At 35.8% G+C, this 26,982-nt stretch overlaps 1 protein-coding gene across 1 annotated transcript in view; it reads left to right on the top strand.

The window, feature by feature from the left end:
• The window catches only part of LOC131874050 (uncharacterized), a 57,811-nt gene that overhangs the window by 22,212 nt on the left and 8,617 nt on the right, over nucleotides 1-26,982 (top strand). The window contains exon 2 of the mRNA XM_059217266.1: nucleotides 14,155-15,597. Within this exon, the coding sequence (XP_059073249.1) occupies nucleotides 14,155-15,597 (1,443 nt within the window). The remainder of the gene's footprint in view (nucleotides 1-14,154; nucleotides 15,598-26,982) is intronic.

Here is a 26,982-nt window from a genome sequence, read left to right as displayed (position 1 = left end):
ATCCCTCCAATCCCTGATCTCTCGAGTAATCCAAGTGAAGTGAGTTGTCATGTATGGAACACCCCATACCTCCCCAAATTGACAAAGTACCCAACCAGGAAGATGGATATCAATAACCTTGTGCTGCCAACATCTCAACCAATGAGATGTCATTGTTGTCTATAATAAGGTAAATATTGAGCGTCATCGACCCAACCATGATAATCAAGATAGGTCTCCAAGAGACATACTGCAAGATATCTATATGATGTCTCCAATATAGGGTGTTCCCTGAACCCCTATCTTTGCTACCAACTTTATATTTATACGCATATGGTTGCTCATCAACAAGATCAACATGAATCATTAGCCAAAAGATATCCATATGCTCCCAAGCCCATACCTGGAGCAAATTGAGGCCGCAACCAATAGATTTCTGCTCCAAGTATACAATGCCATGCATCTAATAATATAAAGTGGCTACTAAAAAATGACCCCAAGTGAAAACATGTCTTTCAATGATCATATCTTGGATGAATCTACCCCATCCGATAGGGAAACCATGCGTCCATTTATCAAGAACTAGTTTGCCAACAAAAACAAAGTACAAAATGGCAGTTAGGTCATCATAATCAAGACCATCCCATGGAATCTCATATTGACCCCGTATACATAAGTGCTCCTTTGAGAACTCAAACAAATCACATAGTCTGATAACACCATCATCACGATCGAATGTAACTCGGGTGCCATAAATAAGAATATGTAGAATGAACCACACATCCTCCAATGTGACTGATGCCTCACCAATAGGTAGATGGAAGGAACAAGTCTTGAAATGCCACCGCTCAACTAAAGCAGTGATCATGCCCCTATTGGCTGTAACCTATGGCAAGTGCAATATGTGATATAAGCCCAAGTGTTTGATCAAAGCAATCGCCTCATCAAGAAGTTCATACCGATGCTTGAGACCATCTAGCCTCATCTGTCTACCAACTAGGATGGGATAATGTGCCTACAAGATGAAATACATAAAAATATCAAATACTATATTCACATGACAAAAATCAAATCATATATTTTAGAAAAATCACAAAAACAACAAGTGCGAATCAGATATAATGGAGATAGTCAAGTGCAAATCAGTTAAAGAAAATGTGCATCAATAAAGTCAATTGCACATCATTTATGTCATATGCGCACTACTAAAAGCAAATGTAAATTATTAAGAGTAATTGTGAATTACTAAAATCAATTACGCATTAATACACTCAATTGTGAACTACATAATCAACTCCGAATTACTAAAAGCAATTGTGTACAAATTGATAGGCAATTGTGCAATAATTATTATTTTTACTCTGACATCATCGTTAATTTTTTTAGGAAAACAAGCAAAAACGAGCAAAGTTTTTGAAAAATATACCATGCCTCTAGTGTCGGGTGGTCTTTGATATGACCTAACTCAATCAGAAAGGTGCAACCTCACTCTGTGACCCACCATCATGCTCCAAAGTCACATGAATGCACTGAAATCACTAAGAGCTGTACAAAATCAAATGAATGCAAATGAGCTAATTAGAAAGCCTAATCACTATTTATAGCTCAAAATTATGATTTTTACCACTTCGACGCTCGTGATCCCCTTGAACTTCAATGCACTTGTAGCATAGTCAAATAGACTCGAAATCGCATGAAACTTCACACGATTGCTCACTAGCACGGTATCGAAAAAATAGTCTCAATTTCAAAAAAAATTGACCACTATTTCTAAGGGGGCATATTTACACTTTAAGCGTCACCGGGGCAATACTGGGGCAATTTTTTTTGTTTTCTTTGAAACAACGTCATCTCCATATTGTGTCAATTAGGGGAAAATGTAGATACCTAAAAATCTCTCATTAATCATACACTAATTATTCGTCCTAATTAATTAAGTAATTCTTTAATTATTTAATTAAGTTAATTATTCTTCTAAGTTGACTCAATCATCACATTCAACATTTCTAATTATCGAATTTCTATTCTTTAATTAATTAATCATTTAACCCTCTTCCAAATCTTAATTATTTAATTAATTACGATTAATTTCCTTAATTAAATAATCTTTACTATTTAATTAATCTTATTTCTAATGTTTAAATAATTTCATTAAATTATTTAAATTAATTAATTATTCCTCCAATTCCCCAAATGTGGATTTCAATTAATTTCACCTAATTCTAAATCATCAAATTCACATTTCACCATATCTAAATTTCAATGAATTTTAGCAAAGTCTCATGTGCATTTCAATATTCGAAAACCCAAATCCAAATGCAAATTGAAAATGAAAATCAAATTCAACTCCATTTTTCTACATCACATGTTGAAAGTCATATCTGATTGATCAAGTCAGTTAGCTAATTAGTTAACTCAGATAACTCCTCAATCACCCCTTTCCACTCTAAATCACCTTTTCTGATTGATCAATCAATCCACTTATCTCTCCAATCCATTCAATCATCTCCTCAATCTATCCAGTCAACTGGCTAATCTATTTAGTTCACTATCCAATCTATCTAGTTGACGACTCAATCAATCGAAGTTAACAAATCAATCAACTCTATTAACTGATCAATCTAAATCAATTCACTCCCAATCAGGACTTGAGTTCAAAATTCCTCCCCATCTCTCATGAAAATCTATATAAAAAACATCAATTTCTCAAATCAAGCTAGATCACACTCTTCAAAACAATTGTCATCTTATGCAGGAATCCTAGTGCAATATTTGAGAGCCACCATACATGTAATTTGGAGAAGAACAATGGAAGCGCAAATCTTGAATAGGGAGTTTGAATTTGTTTAAATCTTTCAATTCTAGCATCTATTTTATTCCTTTATGTTATAAATCAGCTTGATTAGTTAAGGTTTTGTGATCATCCTTATTCCCTAATTAGCTTATTAAATTTAATGATTTCAAGCATGGAAACACATCTCACCAGTTTTTCCCATACTTATTTGTAGAGGACTTCTTCATAGATATTGATTAAAATAGAGTATGCCAAAAACAACCTAATTAGACCCTTGGCTTTATGGTCCACAACATCAACTAAGCAGTTGTAGCAGGATCTATAGGTCTGAATACCTTCTCATCAATAAAATCCCACAAATCTAAATATATTAATATATCCTCCATCTTTAGTTTCCACATCTCAAAATTACTTCATAAAATTTCTCCACCTCTATTCTCCCTAACAAACTTGTCATTTTAAAATTTTTGCAACAAGATCACAAAGTATCCCCTACACTAGATCCTACTCAAATCTATATTAGTTCAAAAGATCCAAAAACGGTCTACAACTAAAACCAAAGGTGACCAAACTTTGATACCGTTTAAAAGGAAGATAAGGTAACAAAACAACTTCCTACACTGATATTTAGAGGGGGGTAATGAATTTTTTTAAAGATCTTTATAACAATTACATAAACTAACAAAAAATGAAACATAAAATTCATTACATAACACAATGATTTATGTGGGAAAAACCCTTTTGGGAGAGAAAACCCACACTCTGAAAGTCATCCAATATATTAATTCTAAAATTATTGTAAACACTAAAAAATGGTCAACACCTATGCCTCCTTTTTTTTAACATATCATGCACATAGTGCCTCTTAGATTTGATTAATTAATTAAACCCCCTTTTACTAACAATTCTTCTAAGTCCTAAATAAATAAATTTAATAATTTATTTATTTATCCCCTTTGTCCATTAATTAAATAAATTTATTTTATTTAATTAACTAATTCATAAATATGAGCAATAAATTAATAAATCATTTCTATTAATTTATCATATTTATCTTCCTCCAAAATAAAGATAATTAATAAATTTTATTTATTAATTCATCTTTATTTCTCGATTTTCTTAATCTTTTATTCTTCCATTTTATGCTCTTATATGGAGATATTTAATAAATTTTTTAATTATTAAATCTTCTCTTAAAATCCTCCTAATTTTCGAATTTGGAAACTAGTATCTTTCCTTGATTTTCAAAAGTCAATCTTTTTGGCAATATCTCATTAATCTTAATTTTAAATTTCAAAATGAGGTATGCATCTCCAAAAATCTTCCTGATATTTTCAACTTGCTAATTTGGTATTTATGAGAAGATAATTAAAGATTTTATTATTTATTTTCATAATATCTTCTCATTTGCTTTCTTCTATCTTCACCCTTTCCTGAATGGCAGCTCTGTTGTGCACTCAATCTTGTCCATTGATTATTTTCAGTCTCAAATCAATCTTGGTCATCTAATCAATCCTAATTTTTCTATAAATTGAACCCTTTTCTTAATTTCAAACCACGCTTCTAGTATCCTTATGCTGCAATTTTCATCTTGTCATCTTGCTTGCTTTCATACTTTGCTCTTGCACTTGTAGGTGAGATCCACAAACAAGCCATTTGGAGGAGAAAGAAGGACAATGGAGGTCAATTGAAGGAGACATTGGTGATGATTTTCATTTCTTTTTGATGTCTTATTTTTAATTATTCTATTGATTATAATAGTATTTTATTTCATTGCAATTTAGCTTTGTGGTTGGCTAATTTAATTATTTTGATGCTTATTTCCATTTTCCTAATTACATTTTCTAGTGAACCTGGTGTGAACATGCAAAATCTATCAATTCTATGTTGCATGCAAATTTTAGGTATTGGTATATTTTTGCATGCAGGTTTTTTAAACTAATTTGTTGTTGCATGCAGGTTTTGTGAACTAATCTATTGTTGCATGTAGTTTTTTTACACTAATCCATTATTGCATGCAAGTTTTTTGAACTAATTGGTTGTTACATGCAGGTTTCACTTGAGTATATATTATTGCATGTGGGTTTTATGGAGTTTAAACAATGATTCATGCAAGATTTTCTTAACATGCAATGAAAAATAAATAAATTCACATAGCCTAATTAGGAGGTTTTAATGAGCAACAATTTTTCACATAGCCTAATTAGGAGGTTTTAATGAACAACAATTCTTTACATAGTCTAATTAGGAGGTTTTAATGAACAATAATTTACCATATAGCCTAATTAGGAGGTCAATCAACAACAATCTCTCACTACAATCTACTAAGGGTTTCAAAATGAATCATCACATAGTCTAATTAAGGGACCAGATGAACCCCACAATCTTCATCTATCTTTCTAAGTAGGGGTACAAATTGGACATTTTATTGATGATTTGTGCAGCATACATGGGCATTCGTGGGAAAAATATTTCACTGAAACTACTAATTGATTTGGTGTAGGATGCAGTCAAAGAATTTAATCAAAGCCCTATGTTTGTGATTTTTAAAAGTAGTTGCACACTTTGATTTTCTAAGTTTAATGAACACCATGTTTGCCATGTTTGATTTTGTTTCGTTTGTGTGTTTTTACCCTTAGAAGTGGGTCTGTCTCCCAATTTGCCTGGCATTTCGCACATGCATTAGTGAGAGGGAACAACCCTAAGTGGTGACAAGGTTGAAGATGAACCTCCTCCCAACCAATCTAAATAATTGTGGATGCAGTGAAATTTGTAGACAATTAGTGTTAGAATGGCGTAGCGACGATTAAATTCATCAGATCTACGTCCACCTGAACGGATGCCTTGACTTAAAAAACCTTTGTGCTTAGAATCCAAAAACCTTCTCATTGGTATAAGAGATCGGGCATTTGATGTCGTCTCACACTTTTACGGCTATTAGTAGAGATACAAAGTTTGCCATGGGGAGTTTCCATGAGAACTGATGCTTGGCTACCCCGGAGAAGTGAGTGTCGTGGAGGGGAGCCAGTGGGGTCAAAAATCTAAGTATTCACTTTGAGTAGATGTAGTTGGGAAACCAAGTGATATCCAATGACTATTGTCCTTTCCAACCATAGGATTTGTTTTTTAAGATGCATGATTATCTTAGGTCAAAGTCAAACAAACATCTTGTCTTCTATTCTTGTAAAAGGTTGAATTAAAAATGATTGTCACAAGTGGTCCTAAACAACCTTGTTTTCAAAGTTCAAACAAAATTCGACAAGTCAAAAACAAGTTTCAATTGTCCAAACAAATTTCAAACAATTTTTTGTCCAAGTATTCATCCAACAATTTGAAAAGATTTTATAAACATGGCTTTTCAAAACATTGGACAACCTAGTTTCAATATTCATGTCACTTAAGGCTAGGCTTTGCATAGTCCAAACTTTGGTCTTAGGACATAATCATTACTCTTCATTTTAATCCATTTTATTTGTAGTGTCCTCATTTTGCACTTAGGTTTAAAATCATTTGCCTAAGTCTTCATTGCATTATCATCATCCCAAAATTAAGTCTTGGCTTAGGTTGCACTTTGCATTTCCAAAGTCATTGGTCCTCACATATCCATATCACATTGGCTTTATCATTGCATAGTCCAAACCCTAGTCTTGTCTTAGCTTGATCTTGTCATATCATTTCATATCCCCAAGTCATAACACATCTTGACATCATTTTCATATCATATTTTGAGTTAATATCCCTAGTTCATTGTCATTATCATTGTTCTTTTGCATAATATTCTCAAAAATTTGTTTTGCCAAACTTGAAAATTCAAAACTTTAGATTAAACCCTAAGTCATTGTTAGGGAGTCTTGACCTTGTCCAACATTTTTCCTTTTGTCATCAACATCATTTTGTCAAACCTATCTTAGTATCCAAGCATATAGGTGAGACATTGTCATTTTGTTCTTTGTCCTCTTAATGTCTTGACTTCATTTCAGTTTCCTAAGGGTCACATCTTTAGTTTTCCATTCTAAGAGTTTGTCCAAACCTTAAAAAAAAACAAAAAACATAGATTGCATTTGTTTCCTAGATTGCATGATCATTCCCTAAGACTGCATTTAGTTGCATACCATTATCACTCCAAAAATTCAAAGGGTACAAAAACATTTAGTTGCATTGTCAATCACCTAGGTTGCATTAGTTGCATACACCATTCCTAAATTCAAAAATCTCAAAAACATTGCATAGTGACATGTCTATTAAAGCAAGGTTCCAAGCTCCTATGATGCACCAAAGTTTGACATATCAACTGATGATTGGTGCAATTAATAACACAATGCAATCGACGTTTGATCCAATGAAATCACAATTCTATCCAACCCAACAACAAAGCAGCATTGATCAAAAATTTTATTGATGAAACAAGTGTCGAGATTCGACAACTAGAGGAAAAACTAGCTCGAGAAAAAGAGATCTTGGAACAAAAAGTGAAAAACCATGAAAATATTAGGTCCCAAACATCCAAACTTTTTTAAAAATTTCAAGGTCCAAATCCAAATATTGAGCCCGTTGATGTAAAATCTCTCATTGAAGGATTAGATATACCAACTCTCCTCACACAAATAGAAATGATGAAACAATTTCAAGCAAAGATCACAAATTTTAACCATGTTCCAAATCAAGTTTCATTCAACCACATCCCGAGTCAAACCTCATTTGATCAAACTCAATTCAATCAAACTTTGGATCAACAACCAATCATCCAACAACAACCAATCATCCAACCAACACAACATATCCAACATTTTGAACTAACACAACCAATAGTATAGCATATCCAATATTTTCAATCAACACAACCAATCATCCAACATAGACAATCAATGGTCCAACATATTCAATCAACACAATCAATGGAATAATTTTAATAATATGCTCAAACAAATACACAATATCAACAAATGGTTCAACCAACTATCAAGTATCAATACAAAGTTCAGTCAAAAAATAAATATCAACAACTACAATGATAAATTCAAAACCAAAAGTTGCAACTCATGCCAAACCAAAACCAATACACCTTCAAACAAGTCCAAAATTCAAACCTAACCATGTCAAAACCTCACAAGGATTCAAATGCATCTCCAAAGGAAGGTGGCTTTATTAGACAAATCTTAAAGAGAGTCCTAAGTGATTTCATGAGAAAGATCAAAATTGTGTACCTATATCTAGAAATGGCTCATCCCCCCATAAACAAATTGACTCTCCAGTGGCATCTATCCCTACACCTTTCAAAGTTTCACAAGAACCTTCCATAACACCCTCGTCACACAATACACCCAAGGATGAAATTTCCCAAGGGCTATCCATAATTGATTTCCAAGATAATCCAATTCATGATGCACATCCTTGCCCTGCTTTAGAAATGCTAGACCCAATTCCACCATACGCTTCATTACCTATTGAACTTGTTTCAGAGGATTCTATTCAAACTCCCTCTCCTTCATGTCAAATCATTGATTCCTTGTCATAATGCCCCACACATGTTCAAAGTCCAAACCCATGTTAAGTGAATAATTTAGAGCATGAAGAAATGAGTCCTAAAACAAATCAAGATCAAGATCCTGAAACCTTATCACCCCATCCAATTTATGACTAGGATCCCATCTTCCTAGACATTCATGATAATCCCCCTATTCATGTCCATTCTATCCAAGAACACACCACTCTTTCAAATCCAATTGGCATTCCACATCCCGAGAAAGGTCAAGATATCTCCTCCATCCTTTTTGATGATCCCATTGAAATCCAAGAGCTAAGAACCTTTAAAGAGGAATATAATGATCTTCCTCCTTGTCAAGATCAAAGTATCATTCCAAATTCACGTCCACCACAAGACCCCATCATTCCTTTAAATCCTTCACAAGATCCCTTTGTTCCTCCATTTCCATGTCCTAATCCTACATATCCACTCCAAGATCTTATTTCTTTTGATGATCCCATTATCCCCCCCCACATCTATCTCATGAAGAGATCATCATTGATCCTGATCCCCCCCATGAAGCTAACATTTTGGAGCAAGATGTTCATGAATCGTCCACTTTGGTCCAGTCCAATCTACCTCATGATCTCATTATTTCTCTCATGTTATTTCCACCTGATAATGGACTCATGTCTTCTTCCCAAAGCAAAGAGTATCCTACAAGTCAAGATATTCATAAAGGCAAAGGGGTAGACCTCCACAAGCAAGAACCCCTTCATGTTAAAGAAAATATTAATGGTCATGGCCACAGTGACATTCCTCAAGATGTTGGTACCCCTTCTAAATCCAACACCCCTCCAAAATCCAAACATGTCCCTTCCCCTTCATCCCTTCCATCCATCTTAGGTCCTTATATTCCTTCATCCTCTAGTCAAGGTCAGCATAAACACACATTTTAGAGCATCTTCCATCTATCAAAAATACCTCCATATCATTCCTATCCATCCATACATTCCTTTGCCCCTCCAAGAAATTTGGATGTCAATCATCAAAGTCATAAGTCCAACAATCCACATGTATTCAAGGATCAACATATCCAGTCTAATCGACATGTCAAAACAAAGAAAAATATGATCCAAAAAGAAAAAGAAATGTCCAAAAGGCCACAAAGGTCCACTAAGAAAAATAAAGAAAAGTCAAAATATATATGGGTTCCTAAATCTCTCGTGCAAGCTATGCATTCCAAAGAACAACAAAAGCATGAAAAATCTAAAACAATGTGGGTTCCTAAGCGGCTCCTTGAAGCACAAAAAAAAAAAATTCAACCTGGCATCCAAAATTTCTATTCATCCATCCAAACCTTTCAAAACTTTTCCTTCATCATCTCCTTCATCCATTTTGGGTCCTTATGTCCCAAAATCTCTAGCTATTCCTTCATCAAAAACTCCATATCCAAAATCCACTCTTCATCTATCAATCCATCACCCCTCAAGGTGTGTGCCAATGTTGATCTTGCTTTTATTTCCATCCACTCAATCCCAATTCTTCCAATACCCTATCCATTATCCAATGCATATTTTCCATCCTTCCATCACTTTAGTCCAATCCTTTGCATAAATACTTGCCTTAGTTTCATCTCATTTCCCATGTCCTTATCCTGCCAATGTCTTTGAGCATACTTTTAAAGGTCATGGTCTTTTTTTTCAAGGCTAATATCCAAACAACAAGATGCTTGAGTCCTTCTTCCATCTCCTATCATCTGTCCATTTTCTGCTAAAAAGTCAAAAAAAAAATAAAATCATTTCGTCCTCTGGTGAAAACCTAGCAAACAAGTGCCTTGGGCAAGTACCATGATGAAAACCTGGCAAACAACCATCATTTATAATCCATGAACTTCTTGCATACCATACATGGGGGCACATTTCATTTACGCTATCATATCCTAGCGTCCTTCATTATCCTATTATCCTATCACACCCCTGTCGTACCCTTCGTGTCCTATTGTACCCCTATCATACCCTCGTGCACATATCCCCTTTTCCACCTTTGATCTTGACAAAGATGAGGATCTTCATGAGCATCATGCTTCCTATTTGCATCTTTTAGTCTATCATAACTTTTGGTCATTTATCCATTGTCTTATTACAACTTTTCATCCATATTCCATTGGCTTATCACGACCTTTCATCCATATTCCTTGGCCTATCGTAACCTTCTATCCCTATCCCTTATCCATTCTTGGTCTTGCTTATCCTATCCATATCTTATCACTATCCATACACTCTTTTTCATTCCTTGATCTTGATCTGACATAAGGACACAAAATTTAAACATGGTTCCAAAAACCTCTTGACATGTCCCTCATGCCATGACATTGCCTTACATTGTCATATCCAGTTCCTTATCCCATAATGTGATAGCCCTTGGACATTGAATATGTTTTGTCTCCATAATAAATGGCCTTTGTCTTCCCTCTATCCACTTCAACAATCTTATTTATCGATTCCTCATATTCCTTGCCTTGCTAGACACTAGGGGCAAAATCCATAAAATTCATAAAAATGTCTTGAAAAAAAGTCAAAAACATTCAAAAAATGTCCTGAAATAATCCAAAAACATTAAAAAATGTCCTGAAATAATCCAAAAACATTCATAAAAATGTTTTGAAATAACTCAAAAACATTCATAAAAAATCTTAAACAAAACACAAAAAAAATAAAATTGAAAAACCCAAAAAATTAAAAAACTTTAAAAATCCAAAAACAATCACTCATTTCATTTCGCCAATAAATTGTCCCCTTTGTACATATAAAAACATTTGAGCGGATGTCAAATAGATGACATATTAAACATTGTGCTTAACAAATCATGTATTAACAGATGAACTGTTCAACTAGCCAAACATTCAAACTGGTCAGCTTGTCTTATCAACCAACCAACTCCAACATTACCATTCTTTTGTCAACATTATCATGGGTCTTATATAGGGTGTGGTATACTTGAAACCAAATTGTGTCCTGTCTTAGATGGGGCACTGCATTCCCTGAAACTAGACAACATGATCGTCCTATCATCAAATAAACGTTATGACTTTTGACAACAAGATCAAAATGGTGCTTGACTTGTTTGTATTTGTGAATCTTATTTTTCATTGATTTATCTTCAATCATGTTCCTATGTTACTCGATGATGTCACTAAGTGATTTAGAGTGGTCGGGATGTCTCATAGTCATTTTTGCTTTTTTTCTATTTATGGGGTGTTTCATAACATTATGGGGCAAGTATGTCTTAGTATTTTTGAACCATTTCTTGTCTACAATTTGTCTTATTTACGCAAAGGGATTGCATTATTGCCCTAGCCTTCATTGCCATGGTGTGCCGCAACTGTTTTGCCATATCAAATGAAGGATCTCACCTACTATTTGCATTTGTGAAAGAAAGATTTCATCACACTAATCATTCTTCACTTCTCATTTGCATTTCTTTTTGCTAACATTTTTTTCTTTCTATCTCATCAATCCTTCTATCTATTCATCAAGTCAATCATTATCATGCTATCTATTCTCTTTAATCAATTGAAATTTTCTTCATTTGATATCAATCACCCCTTGTCTACAATCAATTAACATTCTTCACTTTTGTCTAACCATTCTTCTCTTCTTCGAGAGATCATATATTTCTTTCATACATAAACAATCTCTCAAGGGGGCATCCTACCTCCATTCCTTAGTTTGTTGGGGCATGATCATTTTTTCAGTTTTCTTTGAAATAATGCTCAAAATCGCATTGTCTCAAAGAGGGGCAAAATGTAGACACTAAAAAATGGTTAACACCTATGTCTCCTTTTTTTTTTAACATATCCTGCACATAGTGCCTCTTAGGTCTAATTAATTAATTAAACCCCCTTTTACTAACAATTCTTCTAAGTCCTAAATATATAAATTTAATAATTTATTTATTTGTTCCCTTTGTCCACTAATTAAATAAATTTATTGTATTTAATTAACTAATTCATAAATATGAGCAAATTTTAGCGAAAATGTGTGAAAATTGGCAAGGAAGGCATCAAGTGATTTTCTCATCCTGATTTCCTCTGAGGAAATCACCAGATCTTGTCTACCGATAGTGGTTTTTCGAGCGGACGAAATATGTGCTCAATTATGGCATCCCAAGGATTAGGGCTCCCCTACCTCGGGAGAAGACGGAATGGCAAGTGGTGAAACCTAGGAGGGCTTGCAGGGCAGCCATGATAAACCCTCCAAGGGCTACAAATGGCAGGGAATGCGGCCAAGGTAATTCTAGGCCGACCACTTCCAATAGGTTCAATCAGTTGCAAAATCTTGAGGAAGGTTATTTAAAACCAGATCCCCAGGCTAGCCTTTCTTCAAAAAATAATGGAAGAAGCAGAATTAAAAATCCCAGAAGGCTGGTTGAAACTCAATCCACACTTAAGGCTTCTTTTAGCAAGGGCAAGGAAACTTTGTTGCCTCCTAAACCCTCAAAGGCGGTATCGGGTTCAATCAGGGACCCTAACTCAGACATGGCTAATGTTTTAGAGATTAATGAGAATCTAGTTAAGCAGATTCAATAATCTTGCAAGGCCTTCAAATTTTTTACGAGATGGCAGGGTCTTGGAATTTCATCGGAGGCTATTGCAGATTGGTTCTTGTCATCTTTCAATTGGATAGTAAGTATAGCTATCCTATTGGAAGGTTTTTTGTATATTGATTGTGGTAATTCAAAACACAAGGAGGAACTCTTAACAGGTAAATCTCCAACTTTCAAAGGTTTTGATTTTTGTTTTTTAGATTGGATTCCAGATTTTAACCCTAATCATATGCAATCTCTAAATATAGATAGACTGGTATTGATACCTAACCTACCAATCGAATTAATGGACATTAAAATTATTAGGAAAATTGGTAATCACATTGGCAAATTTGTAGAAATCAATGATAAATAAGGGAAGTATGCGAACTGTGTGATGATAATTAATATGGACATTATTGTTAAAACCTTAAAACCTATTGAGATTAAATTAGGGGTGTCATCCTTCCTTATCTATCCTAAATTCTACAAAGGGATTCTCAATCTAGACCCTGCATTGACTCCAGTTATGCCTCCTTCTCAATTAAGATCTAGTAGGTTCCCTGGGTCAACATTAGTTTCAATCTAGAAAAGGGAGGTTTTGTGGTGTAGGAAAGCCCTTTGCCATCTAGGCATATTGAGGAAACTAAGGATGTTGAGGATATTGAAGAAGGTGAATTTATCATTAACAAGGGACAGGAAGACTGGACGATCCCTTCCTCTCCTAGCCTCCGGGTAGAGCCCTTGTTGGATTCACCAGGAGTAACTGTTGAGCCGGAGACTCCCCTTGTCTCGAAGGATGATCCTCACCCTGCATCTATAGATTAGAAGAGTGGTGAATTGGATGCCATCCCTCTTCCCTCTGATCAAACTATAAGAGTGGAGGACTGTAGCAACTCCAAAGGCTCTCCCTTTAGGAAAACTTTCTCTACTAATGAGGAGAGGATAGTTCAGGATGAGGATCCTACCCACAAAGAGGAAGAAGTCAATTGCATTATTAACTATCTTTGTGACTCAATCACTGAGGAAATCATGAATAAAATGTTGGATGAAATAATTGACAAGGAAGAAATTGATCTTCAAAAAAATTATTAGGTAAATAAATTCTAGCCTTCTCCCCTCCACTGGTGGTCTCAGATATAGAAGAACTTCTAGATTTGAGTAATAAGGAAAATGAAACTTTAGGTATTGAGCTTTGGGTTGTTCATAAATCTACCCCTGACTGTGCTAAGCTCTTCAAAAAGACGGGTAGGAAATCCCTATCAGAGCTTCGAGCTAATGATGGCTCTACGAAAGGTCAGGTAAAACTCACGGACATGTTTTATGCTAGGAAGGGGAAGGGCCTTCCCAAGGACTCATGAAGATCGTTTCATGGAATGTTAGGGGCTTAAATGCCCCTAACAAGCAAAGGCTAGTCAAACGATGTCTATCCTCTTTTAGCCCTAAATTAGTTTTGCTTCAAGAGACTAAATTAGGAGATGCAGAATTAGCTTCCTTTGGTAATCGTTTAGGCTTTAGGAAGATTACAGGAACCCCAAGTATTGGGGCCTCCAGAGGTCTAGCTATTATCTGGGATCCTCATAGTATCCTTCTTTCTCCCCTAGTATCTAATCTTAATTGGATGAGTGGGAGGGTAACTTGTCTCAAGAACAATCTAGACTTTGTCATTGTAAATATGTATGGGCCAATCCTTAATGATGATAAAAAAAGAGTCTGGGAGGAAATTAAGAATTTCACGAGCACCCTTAGTCAGGTATGTTTTATAGGTGGGGATTTTAATGCAATTCTGCATCAACATGAGAAGCAGGGAGGCTCAAGCAATAATGCTTGGGCTTCTCTGGACTTTGCTGATTGGATCCATAGGAGTGGTATGCTAGAGATCAATATGGTCAAGGATGCCTTTACTTGGAATAACTGGAGGTTAGGATTTAGCAACATTGCAGAGAAAATGGATAGGTTCTTTGTTTTGGGAAGCCTTATCAACTTTCCCTTCACCCTGGAAGCCTCAATTTTACCTTTTTCAAGATCAGATCACTTTCCCATTTCACTAGACATTCAGAGGGAAGCTAGCCCAAAGAGATGTCCTTTTAAGTTTGAGAATATTTGGCTTAAGGATGATCACATATTGGAGCTCCTAAAAGAGTGGTGGAATGGGGCCATGGTCTTAGGGTCTGAGAATTTTAAGGTTGTTAACAAACTTAAGATTATCAAGAAGAGTCTCATTCAATGGAATAGGGAGCACTTTAGTGATATCTTCGATAAGAAAGCTCAGGTGGAAGTTGAGTTGGCAAAAGTTAATAAGCAAGTGATGAGATATGGGATGGATGAGACTTTATTTCTCAAAGAGAAGAAACTTATGGCGGACCATGAATCTATTCTTGCCAAAGAAGAATTTTTCTGGAAACAAAAATCTAGAGAGACTTGGCTGGAGGTGGGTGATAAGAATACCAAATTTTTTCACAATAGTGTAAGGATGAGAAGAGTTAGAAACCATATCTCTAGAATTAAGGTTAGTAATGGCTCTGAGGTGGTTAATCCTATAATCATTGCGAAAGAGGTTGTTGATTTCTTTTCCCTTATCCTAAACTCAGATTGGAGCCCTCACAACTTAGACCAAGACATGTTTATCAAGAGCATCCCTAGGCTTTTGAACAAGGAACATTTTGATGTTCTAAATGCCAAATTTTCTCTAGCAGAAGTTGAAGCTGCTCTTAAGCAGATGAGCCCAGATAATTCCCTTGGGCTGGATGGCTTTCCTACTAGCTTCTTCCAAGTATGTTGGCCCTTTCTCGGTGAGGAAGTTACAACATCTCTAGAAGTAATGAGAAAGTCAGGTAACATCCTCAAAGAAATCAACAACACCTTTTTGGCCCTTATCCCTAAAAATGATAAATCATAGTGTTTTTATGAATTCTGACCTATAGCCCTCTGCAATACTATTTATAAACTTCTCACCAAAACTTTAGCTAATAGCCTTCAGAAACTCCTCCCTCTACTGATCAGTGAGGAACAACCAGGTTTTGTCCCTGCGAGATCTATTTATGATGGGGTCATTATAGCTCAAGAGGCTATCCACTCTGTCCAAAAAAATGGGAACCCTAGTATGCTCTTAAAGTTAGATAATAGTAAAGCTTATGATAAGGTGAACTGGAGATTTCTATGTAGATGCTTAGAAGCTTTTGTCTTTGCAGCTACATAGATCAATCTGATTTTTGAATGTATATCTATGCCTAAATTTTGTATTCTGATCAATGGTACCCCTGAAGGTTTTTTTAGCTCTTCTAGAGGTTTGAGGTAGGGTGATCCCCTCTCCCCTTTTCTCTTTATTATTATGGTTGAAGCATTGGGTAGATCGATCTCCAGAGCTAGGGAGGCTAGCCAGTTGACGGGGATTAGAATTACTAGTAACCTAGATTCTATAACGCACCAACAATTTGTTGATGACACTATGCTATATGGGTGTATCAATCTAAGTGAGGCCCAGGATTTCAAGCTTATCTTGGATTCATACTCTAAGGCCTCTGGTCAGGGAATCAATCCAGCTAAGTCTGCAGTCTTATTTTTTAATACTCAAGCTAGTGTTCAAACTAGCATATGTGATATTCTAAATTTTAATCTAGGCAGCCTCCCTTATAAATATCTTGGACTGCCCTCGGATAAGGGCTCAGGGTCTTCTAATTTGTGGGATGGATGAGTTGATAAGATAAAAAATAGGATAGCAACCTAGAAAGGTAGGTGGCTATCCTCTGCGGGTAGAGCTACATTGGTTAAATCGGTTCTAGCAGCTATGCCTATCTATCAGCTATCATGTTTTAGCCTGCCTCGGTCTAAAAAGGGAGCATTAAATAAACATCTTAGATCTTTCTTTTGGAAAGGGACGAAAGCGAAGAAACGTATCTCCCTGATGGCCTGGGATAAGATTTGTAGGCCCAAGTCTGTGAGGGGTATGGGTATTAAGGATATTAAAGTTCAGAGCAAGGCGTTAGGAGCTAAATTAGTATGGAAAATGTTTAGGCCTCCTCATCTAAAATGGGCCCAAATCCTCTTTCATAAGTATCTCCAAGGTAGACACCATATGAGCCTCTTTAGAGATCCCTCACCGCCGAGAGGCTCCCATATTTGGAACTTCATGATGGATTGTAGGAATATCATCTCGAACAAATTGACTTGGAATCTGGGTAAGGGTGATAAAGCCCTCTTCTGGTCAGACTCTTGGGGGGGTTTTCCAATCCTTCAACATCAGGATAATTTGGAGTCTTCTATAGCATTGCTTGTATCTATTTGGGGTAGGTATGTCAAGGACTATATCTCGCCCTTAGAGGGTGACTTAGCTATGGGCAGGTCTTGGAGATCCCTTGATCAGGTAAATATCCCAGCTAGGGAAAAACTACTGCTTCGAGATATTCTTGAGAAAAGGATGGTCATTTTCAATTTAGGGTCAGATTCTATGGTTTGGGATGGTTCAAAATCGGGGGAATATTCTTCTAAAGATGGATATAATGTCCTCCTTAATCAGTATCTCTCCTTGGCCACCATGGTCTCAATAGCCTTGTGTTGGGATAAGATGTGTCTACCTAAGGCTGAGGTCTTCTCTTGGTTATCCCTCCAGGGAAAGATTCTCACAACAGATAAATTTTAAAAGATGGGCTATGAAGGTCCTAGTAGATGTCCTTTGTGTGAAGGGGCGGATGAAGATACAGATCATATCCTTCTAAACTGCAACTATGCATCTAAATGTTGGTTATGGTTGTGCAATAAATTAGGATGGTCCTCTACCTTTCCTTACTCCATTCTTAGAATGTTTCAAGCTTGGCCAACCCTTTTTATGAATTCCCTTTATGGAGGATTGTGGATCTTATCTCCCTCTCTGGTTATCTGGGAACTTTGGAAGGAATGCAATAGGAGGCTCTTTAAGGAATAGAAGATGGATTGGTCCCTTTTAGTAAATAAAATAGAAGCTTCAATAGTAGAGCTTTTAAATAGCAGAATCTCTAAATTCCCCAACATCCTCTCAGAAATGACCTATTGGGATGTGAAGATGAGAGGGAGATGGTTTGGTTTGAGGATCCCTCTCTTCATTGGTATTGGTAGCTCCAAAAATCAAGAGTTGAGGAATGCTTGTAAGTGGATAGCCCCTAAAAGGGGTTGGTTTAAGTTAAACTTTGATGGAGCATCACGTGGTAATCCAGGTACTGCAGGTATTCGATGTTGTCTGCATGATGAAGTAGGAAAGGAATTGGCCAGGACAGCTAAACCCATAGGGCTTGCGTCTAACAATAGGGCTGAAAGTTTAGCCCTCATTGAAGGTCTCCTTCTCTACCAAAACAGAGGCATCTACAAATTGGCTATTGAAGGAGACTCGGGAATTATCATTAATGGCCTCAGAAAGGTTCCATTCGTGATTGGAAGCTTAATGCTCTTTGTCTCCTAAAAAAATTCAAGAAATTAAATTTCAACCATATCTATCGAGAAGGAAATTCTAGAGCGGATGCACTAGCTAATGTCGCAGCTGATGGTCAGTTTATAAGTTAATAAAATAATCCTTTCTCAGATTATTGCCTCAAGCCTTATAAGATTTTATGACTTTTAGTATGCAGATGTATATAGGGATATGCATATCTATATAGACATGCATTCATAAATATCATTACTACTGAAATATATATGCATGGATATATAGGTATTAATGTTTATATAGACATTGTACACTAAAAGGAATAAAAGATTATGAGTCTCTTTAGAGTCCGCCTTATCTTCTTTTCTAGCCTTTTAGTAACAATCTAGATTATTTTTTCTTAAGCATTAGCCAAATTTTAGAGGAAGTTGCATCCTTTTTTTGGATGTCCTTTGTCAGTAATTCCCCTTGATTAGTACCAATTTGACGGTATTTTAGTAATGATGATGTGACTCCCCTTCTGTGATTGAAAGAAAATTATCTATTACTTGTTTGCATTGAGGTGGTGGTAATTATTACTGTAGACACTCAAAATTGTCATGTCTAATTAAATAAATATTTTATTTATTTAATTATCTAAGCCTAATTCTTCTATTAATTAAATAAATCTTTATTTATTTAATTAATTCATTTATCCTCTTCTAGCCTTATTTCTCATTTAAATAAATACATTTATTTATTTAAATTATCCTTTTCCTAAATTAAATAAATATTTTTATTTATTTAATTATCTTACTTCTTCTATTAATTAAATAAATCTTTATTTATTTAATTAATTCATTAGCTTTTTCTACACATGACACATGTCATTTATCTCTTAATTCATACACTACCTACCCCTTTCATTATTTTGGTATTTCTTCTACCTACCCTCTAATCCTAGCCGACCTCTCTTTTTACACCTCTCAATCTTAACCCTCCATTTCTTATTGTGTCTTCTATTTAAGAAGATGCTCTCTTCATTGTCAAACCCTAATGACTAATCGACAATTTGGGAGTACTTGGCTACACTACGATCCTACTTGCAACCACATTCCGTTCTTTGTTGAGCTCTTGTGCATATAAAAATCTGAGAGCAAATATATCAAGCAAGATCAATGGAGATAGGAAGAATGGAGATCAAAACCCTATTGGACATGTGATGGTATAATCTTTGTGATTTCATTTGATTTGCATTGTCTTAGGTAATCTTCATATGTTATGGTGGATCTTTGTTGATTGTTAGGCTAGGGTTTGGTGGTTGAATTCATTTAGCCTTTCAATATTGTTATTATTGTTATCCATTTTCACCATACACATTTTGGCACGCCCGGTGGGACTCTTATCCCTTTGCATTTAACATTTTTATTGCAGATTTGGCATTTTTGAAGTTGCAGATCGGACAATTTTTTACGACATTTTAGGTTTTTTCCGCGTCTGCGAGCGTTCGGATCGCGTTTTTGTGTTTCAGAAGCGTCTGCAATATCGTGAATCGCGTCTGTGTTTTTGCCAATTTTTGTTTTGCAGGTTTCTGAAAGGTGCGTCTGTGATTCCAAACCGCGTCTGCACTGCATCAGATCGCGTCTGCGTCATTTAACAGCGTATGTGACCTCTGATCGCGTCTGTGAATCACATAATAGCGTCTGTGTCATATAGACGCGTCTGTGTCTAGTATAGCAGCGTCTGTGCTTTTTGTTTAGCAATTTTAATTTTTCTTTGATTCGGGTTTTCGGATTTTGTACTTAGGGTTTCAGATCTGGATTATTTTCGGCTAACCCTTGTAGATCTAGCTAACCAAGTTTGTGCAGCTTGCTTTGAAGGCAAAATACGTTTTTGTTGAAGGCCCCTTTTCACAAAGTCTTTTTGGGTTTTCTAAAATTTACCTAACTTGTGTGCTTGCAGGAAGGGGTGATCATTTGAAACAACCCAAACTACTAACAATTTTGTTGCAGGGCCTTGGCAAGGGTTTTTGGATTTTTATTGTGTGCCTTGTTTTCATAGACTAGCAAACACTTCAATTGGTGCACTAAAATTGAATCATTGTCTTTTGTGTCTTGAGCAATAGGCTCTTTTTGTTCAATCTTTAGAGGGCCTGTCTTCCTGTGTGGTCATTAGGACTACTAGTGAGAAGAGAACGACCCAAGTGGTAGCGAGGAAAACCCACCTCATCCAAACCACTATAATCAAATGTATTCATGGTGAAAACTATGAATAACGTGTGCTGATTAGTTCATACCGACACTATGTCTCCCCATAAACCCGTTTGATCAAATTTATTTGATCATTTGTAGGGCGTAACCCCTACCGGCTGGGAGCCTTCTGTATTTACAGAGCTGAAAGTGCCGCATGTATGGCCACACGAGCGGATGCCCTTACTAGCACCTTTTTGTTTTAGAAGCCCAAATCCTTCTAGTTGTTGAGGAAGGAGGTCGGACCTCTGGTAGCGGCCCACACACATACGGTTCTTAGTAGAGATACAAAGTTCGCCATGGGGAGTTTTCATGGGGACTGATGCTTGGCTGACCCAAGAAGTGAGTGCCGAGGGTGGAGCCAGTGAGGTCAAGCATCTAAGTATCCGCTCTGAATAGCGTAGCCTCGGGGGTAAAACCCTATGTGGGATCAACAACTATTGTCTTGGCCAGCCATAAGAATTGTGCTTGACTTATGTTAAACATTCAAACAATCAAGACCAAACAGCAAAACATTGTGTCTTTTGTGTCTTCAAGTGTATGCAAAACAATTTTACATCAAACAACACACTTTTCTTGGAGTCATTGTCAGTCTAAACACTTGCAAACATTGAGTCCTCATCAACATTGTGTCCTCTTGTCACGAAAAATAGTCAAACATTCAGATTTGGTCACAACCAACAACTTCACAAATTGGAAAAATTTTACAGTCCAGCAAACAAAAGAAAATCAATTTCGGTATACTTGAGCTTCCCAGGTTGTCTCTTCAGGTTTCATCTAGCATTCAACCTGTCTTTGGGTCTCACATAGTCCATCATTGCTTTACATCTCTCATTACATTCATACTTGTTAGAACTTGAGTCAAAAGGTCACTTGCTTGTCCTCATCATACTTTGTCAACACACTACATACTACTACACTTTGCTAAGTGGTCCCTCATCAAGGTTTCTTACCTTTGGCTCTCATTTGGTCTTACTTAGAGTCAAGGTCAGCTTACCTCATCAAGAGAAACTATCCTCTCTTTGGAAGTCACACCTACTCTACTACTTACATACTTGGTCTTACACTTTGGACATTGCAAGTACACCTCAAGATTCATTTACACTCCATACAACTCTTGGTCTTCCATACTCTTGTCATTTTTCATCTAGTCTCTCACATATTGGTCAAACACCTAGTTCATGGTTGAAACCCGCCTTCAAAAATCTAGGAGAATAGCTAAAGAAGCTCAAGAATCCGTAAACATGAGTTCTTATGAGTATGACAATGATCTATTCTACAATCCTAAGCACACTACATTACCAGACATGAATGTTTATAGACATAATCCAAATGTGGAAAACGCAGACACTACAAACAACAATGCTACGCACAATGACAATGTTGACAATTCTTCAATACTATCAGCAGACATAGAAGAATCCATAATGAATCCTCAATTCAATAGATTGGTTGAAGAGATAATGAGGAGAGATCGTCAATACTTTTTATACAATTACTTAGATCATTAAGACCGCTTCAATTGCATTCTGACCATCCGATCTCGTTCATCTACCTGTATCTTGCATTCCTCTATGGCAAGATGAGCTGTATATATCGATTCATTAACACTCCTGTTCTATTTAAGTTCATTTGGTCGGGGTCTTGGTTATCTTTCATTTAGCTCTGATGGATACCCCGCTAAGACTTCTAGGGCTCAAACGACAGATGGCCTTTGTAGGGGAAATCAAAGAGGAGAAATTGAAGGGTATTCTGGTTCATCTAAATCCCTTGGTTATCGGAGCTATTATGAAAACCTTGGGGAGGAATTATATTTTAAATGAGGATCGGACCAGAGCTAATCCAGACATCGCAACGATGTTCTTGGTTGTAGCTATGCATCTTGAGAAAGATAGGAATGTAGTGGTGAAACTTTGCAAAAGGGTCTTTAAGAAGGAATTACTGGGTGAATTAGAGCGGGTGGTGGTCAACATTGATGAAGAGCTCATAGCTCCAAAGCCTCAGGGTTACGATATCCTTATCAGGATGACTAATTCGGTGCCGCGATACCCTATTCTGACTATAGAAGATCCCTTGTCTTTTGAAGCCTATAGCCCAATCAGGAGCAAGAATTTTTCCTTCCTTTTATGGCTCTTGTAGGTTAAAAAGCCTTTGCGCAACAAATGGTTTTATAAATTATCTCAAAGTAGAGAATATTATAGTGATTCTGGATGAGGTGACAATTCCTCCCTCCCCTACCTCCCCCTCTACAGATTTGCTTGCTAGCTTGGGAACCATGGCTCCTCAGGAGCGAGGAAGGAAAGGATGAGGCTTCTATCACAGGAAGACACTTTTTCATGCTTCTGGTTCCTTTCTTGTCTATAATATGTATCTAGTATGCTCCCTTTCTTGTGGAGCTATCTATTAATAGACACTCTTTAAACTATAGGGATGTCCCCTCTCCCGGGTCTTGTCGTAATTCTAGACTTGGTTAATGGTTTTGGGGTTTAGTTTAGTGCTCTTTCTCGGATAACTGTTATTAACACCTCTGTCTAAACTTTCATCAAGTTATGTACTCAGATCTCAACTTATTTTAATATTCTCAATTACTCAGATATTTTATATATATACATATATATAAATATATATACATATATATATATATACATATATATATATACATATATATATATATATATACATGTATATATATATGTATATATATGTATATATATATACACACACACACATATATATATATATATACATATACATATATTTATATATTTATATAAATATTTTCATATTTTTATATTTATGTATAGAAATTTCATTATATCTATATATATAATCAGTTTCAAACATATTTTACTTTCTGTATATATATACTATATAGGTAAGTATACATATTATATATATATGTATGTTTATATACATATATAGGTATATATATTTACTTATGTTGTATATATATACATTCTCTCCTCATTTTCCATAAAGCTTGTATTTATCAACTTTCTTCAGTAGGCTTCTTATGATCAATTCTTTATCTATGATTATTAAGGCTGATGTTTCACTCCTTCATAGTTTTGGAAAAAAAATTCAAACCAATTTGTGCTAAAATGTAAACTTACTATAAATAGTGATCTTATGTAAATGCATAGTTGAGACACCATTTTTCTAACGTCAAATGGTCTTTGAAGGTTATATTAACCTTTATGAGGTTTTGTGGTAGGAGATTCTAGACAAAATTTAATGCACCAAACAATCTCGCTATTAGTTTAGATATGACACTCATTATTTATTCAACATTTTATTTCATGAATGAATTTTGCATTACCTTGACTCTGTTGGCCATTTGGTGGAATTGATTATGTGTTGCATTGATGCCAACACTAGTTGTTTGGATGCTTTACTGACACCCTTCTGGTCCTGGTAGGATGAGTGGTTTTTGGTTAACTTGGATCCGGCATGATCTGGTAGACTTCGATATAGTCTGGTGATGGAATTGGCTTGTTCATTATACTTATGCTCATATTTGGTCAGTTGGTTTTGGTCTAGAGATGGATGCTATTCTGCTTGCTTAGAAGATTGGTCTCTGGTTCCGACAAGGGTTTCACCGGCAGAGCTTTTGATGAAGATCTTTGTTGTATTTCATAAGTGGTGTTGGTGTAGCTTTTGATGGTGTTTCAGGATGCTATTAGTGATCATGTTCAAAACTTGGTAGTTGGAGATCATTGTTGAAGAGTGTGGACCTATACTTGGTCCCGATTGATCTAGGTTATGGACCGGTTTTAATGTAGCGCGTGGACATGACCTATTGATGTATTTTCAGGATGTTTTGGATATTATTTATTTGTTTGGCCTCAGGCCGATATGGTTTGTAATTATGTAATTGTTTTATTATCTGATGGCCGGCCTAATTGTTTATGGTCTAGGGTTTTATATAAATAGATGTAAGATCTCATTGTAGATCATCATGGTTGTTGTAAAAGGTCATGGTCAAGGAATGTAATGTACGGATAATGTAATATCATTCGGGAATAGGAGTTGGTCAATCATTGGAGATCGAATTGGGTTTATGTAAGAGTATTTAGTCCTCTGGTATTGAGCTTAACCAGAACTGTACTCAGGCATAGGAGATGTTATCTTTTGCATTTCAACGCTTCTCTGGATTATAGTCTAGATTTATATGTAGTCAGTGAGACTCCTTTTTATGATGAGCAATGTGCTCTAGGCTGTTGGCCTTCCTACATGTGCAGGCCCCTCAATTGTAATTCACATACTTACTACAAAAGTATTATCTAACTGTGGGTATGCTTCCCATCGTGGTTTTTCCCTTTACCAGGTTTTCCACGTACAAATATTAGTGTTATGTGGATGGCTTTTATTCTATGATTGTTGATTATACTTAATTGGTTTAACTATTATTCCGGTATTAATGTTTTGGGTTCCGGTACTAAATTTTAAATTTCTAATGGTTCCTGTAATTTGTGACAATTGATTCACCCCCGTCTCAGTTGTCTTCTGGTTATCTAAACTGTCTAACAATTGGTATCAGAGCTTTGGTCCTCTCTGCAAAAAGCTTAACCGCTTGAGGAATATCCTATGGCGACTAACATTTCAAGTTCATCCAGTTCTTCTAGAGCTATCTTTCGAAGGGATATTCTGAGGCTTGATTGAACAAATTACACAGTATGGAAGATTTAGATGGAGACTCATATGGGGTGTCTTGGCAAGGATATTTGGGAGATCAAACAGAATGGTGTCACACCCTATAATCTAGGATCTGGAAATCCTTCTCTGGCAAACCTGGACAAGGAGCTTGAGAATGATTGTAGAGCAAGAGAATCCCTCTTGTGTGCACTTTCTAATCAAAAAATAATGGGATTAACTGACAAATCATCTGGAACGGCTAAATGGGATAAGTTGGAGACTTTTAATGAAGGTGACCCTACAGTGAAAAGTCCTAAACTTGATGCTTACCGGGTGAGATATGAAAACCTGAAGATGAAAGAAGATGAAAGGATTACTACATCCATGGAAAGGGTAAATGAGATTTTTATAAGAATTCAATGTTATGGTGGAATTCTGAGTGAAGATGAAATTGTTTCTAAAGTCCTGAGAGCCCTACCACCGACTTACAAAATGAAGGCTACTGCTATCAATGAGTTGAGAATAATGGCTAATACATCTGTCAACATAAATACTTTGGTTGGGAAACTATCAGCTTTTAAGCTTGAAGAATTTGGCCCTTTTGGAGCTGTGAAGACTGAACTTGCTTTTCATGCATCTACATCTACAATCAGTAAGAAAGACTGGAAAGATTTATATGCAAAGGAATTAGAAAATATGAAAAGAGAAGATGTTGAGTTTGAGCAACTTGAAGCACTATTTTCTATAAGAGTACCTAAAAGACCGATAGGAAGTAAGTATGAAGGAAAAACACCTTTTAAATGTTTTGCATGTAATAAGATTGGTCATTTTGCATCTAGATGTCCTGAAAGGATTTCAAGATTTAAAGAAAAAGTTAGAAGATCATTTAAACCTAACCCTGGATATCATAATAAGTATAAGTACAAGAAAAAAAAAGACAAATTATGCTACATAGAGGATGAGGAAGGCATTATTGATTCAGATGATGACCCGACAGAAGAATCTACTAGTGGATCCGACAATGGGAAGGAATGGGTGTTCCTGTCTATCAAGGAAGATGATCCAACACTAGAAGAGAATGTACCTGAAGAGAAGGCACTTGCTGCTAAAATTGAAGACAAGGATGAATGGGTAATTGATAGTGGTTGTTCACATCAAATGACTGGAGATAAAGGTAAGTTTCTCTCTTTGCAAGAAATTGATGGTGGTCTAGTCAGATTTGGAGATAACAAAACATGTATGATCAAAGGAAAAGGAACTATATCATTGGATGGTAAGAACAATATTGACAATGTTTATTGTGTTGAAGGTTTGAGGCATAATATTTTGAGTGTAGGACAATTGGTAGACAAGGGATTTCAATTACAGTTCAAGGATGGAAAATGCAAAATCATTAAAAGATCTGGGTTGGAGATTGCAACCAGTACTCAAACAAAAGGTAATATATTTCATTTGAACTCCGGTGAGAAGATATGTTTGATTACACAGATTGATGAAAGTTGGATATGGAATAACAGGTCGTGTCATATAAATTTTGATTGCATTGTAAAGATCAATTCAAATAAGGCAGTTAGGGATATACCTAAGATTATGAAGCCCTATAATCCGATATGTAAAGAATGTCAAATGGGTAAATAGGTCAGAACCTCTTTTAGGAGTATACAAGATAAATAAAATGATATTCTTGATCTTATTGATACTAATTTGTGTGGCCCTGCTAGAGTTAAAAGTTTTCATGGTGATAGATATTTCATGCTAATCATTGATGATTATTCTAGAATGATGTGGGTTACTTTTTTTAGAGAAAAATTTGAAGCATTTGAAAAGTTTAAATCTTTAAGGCTAAAGTGGAAACTGAGACAGGATTGAAGATTAAATGTTTGAGATAAAATCATGGTGG

This window comes from Cryptomeria japonica, chromosome 3 (genome assembly GCF_030272615.1).
Source record: "Cryptomeria japonica chromosome 3, Sugi_1.0, whole genome shotgun sequence".
In the NCBI taxonomy this organism is placed as follows: Eukaryota; Viridiplantae; Streptophyta; class Pinopsida; order Cupressales; family Cupressaceae; genus Cryptomeria; species Cryptomeria japonica.
This window is presented reverse-complemented; position numbering and strand designations above follow the sequence as displayed.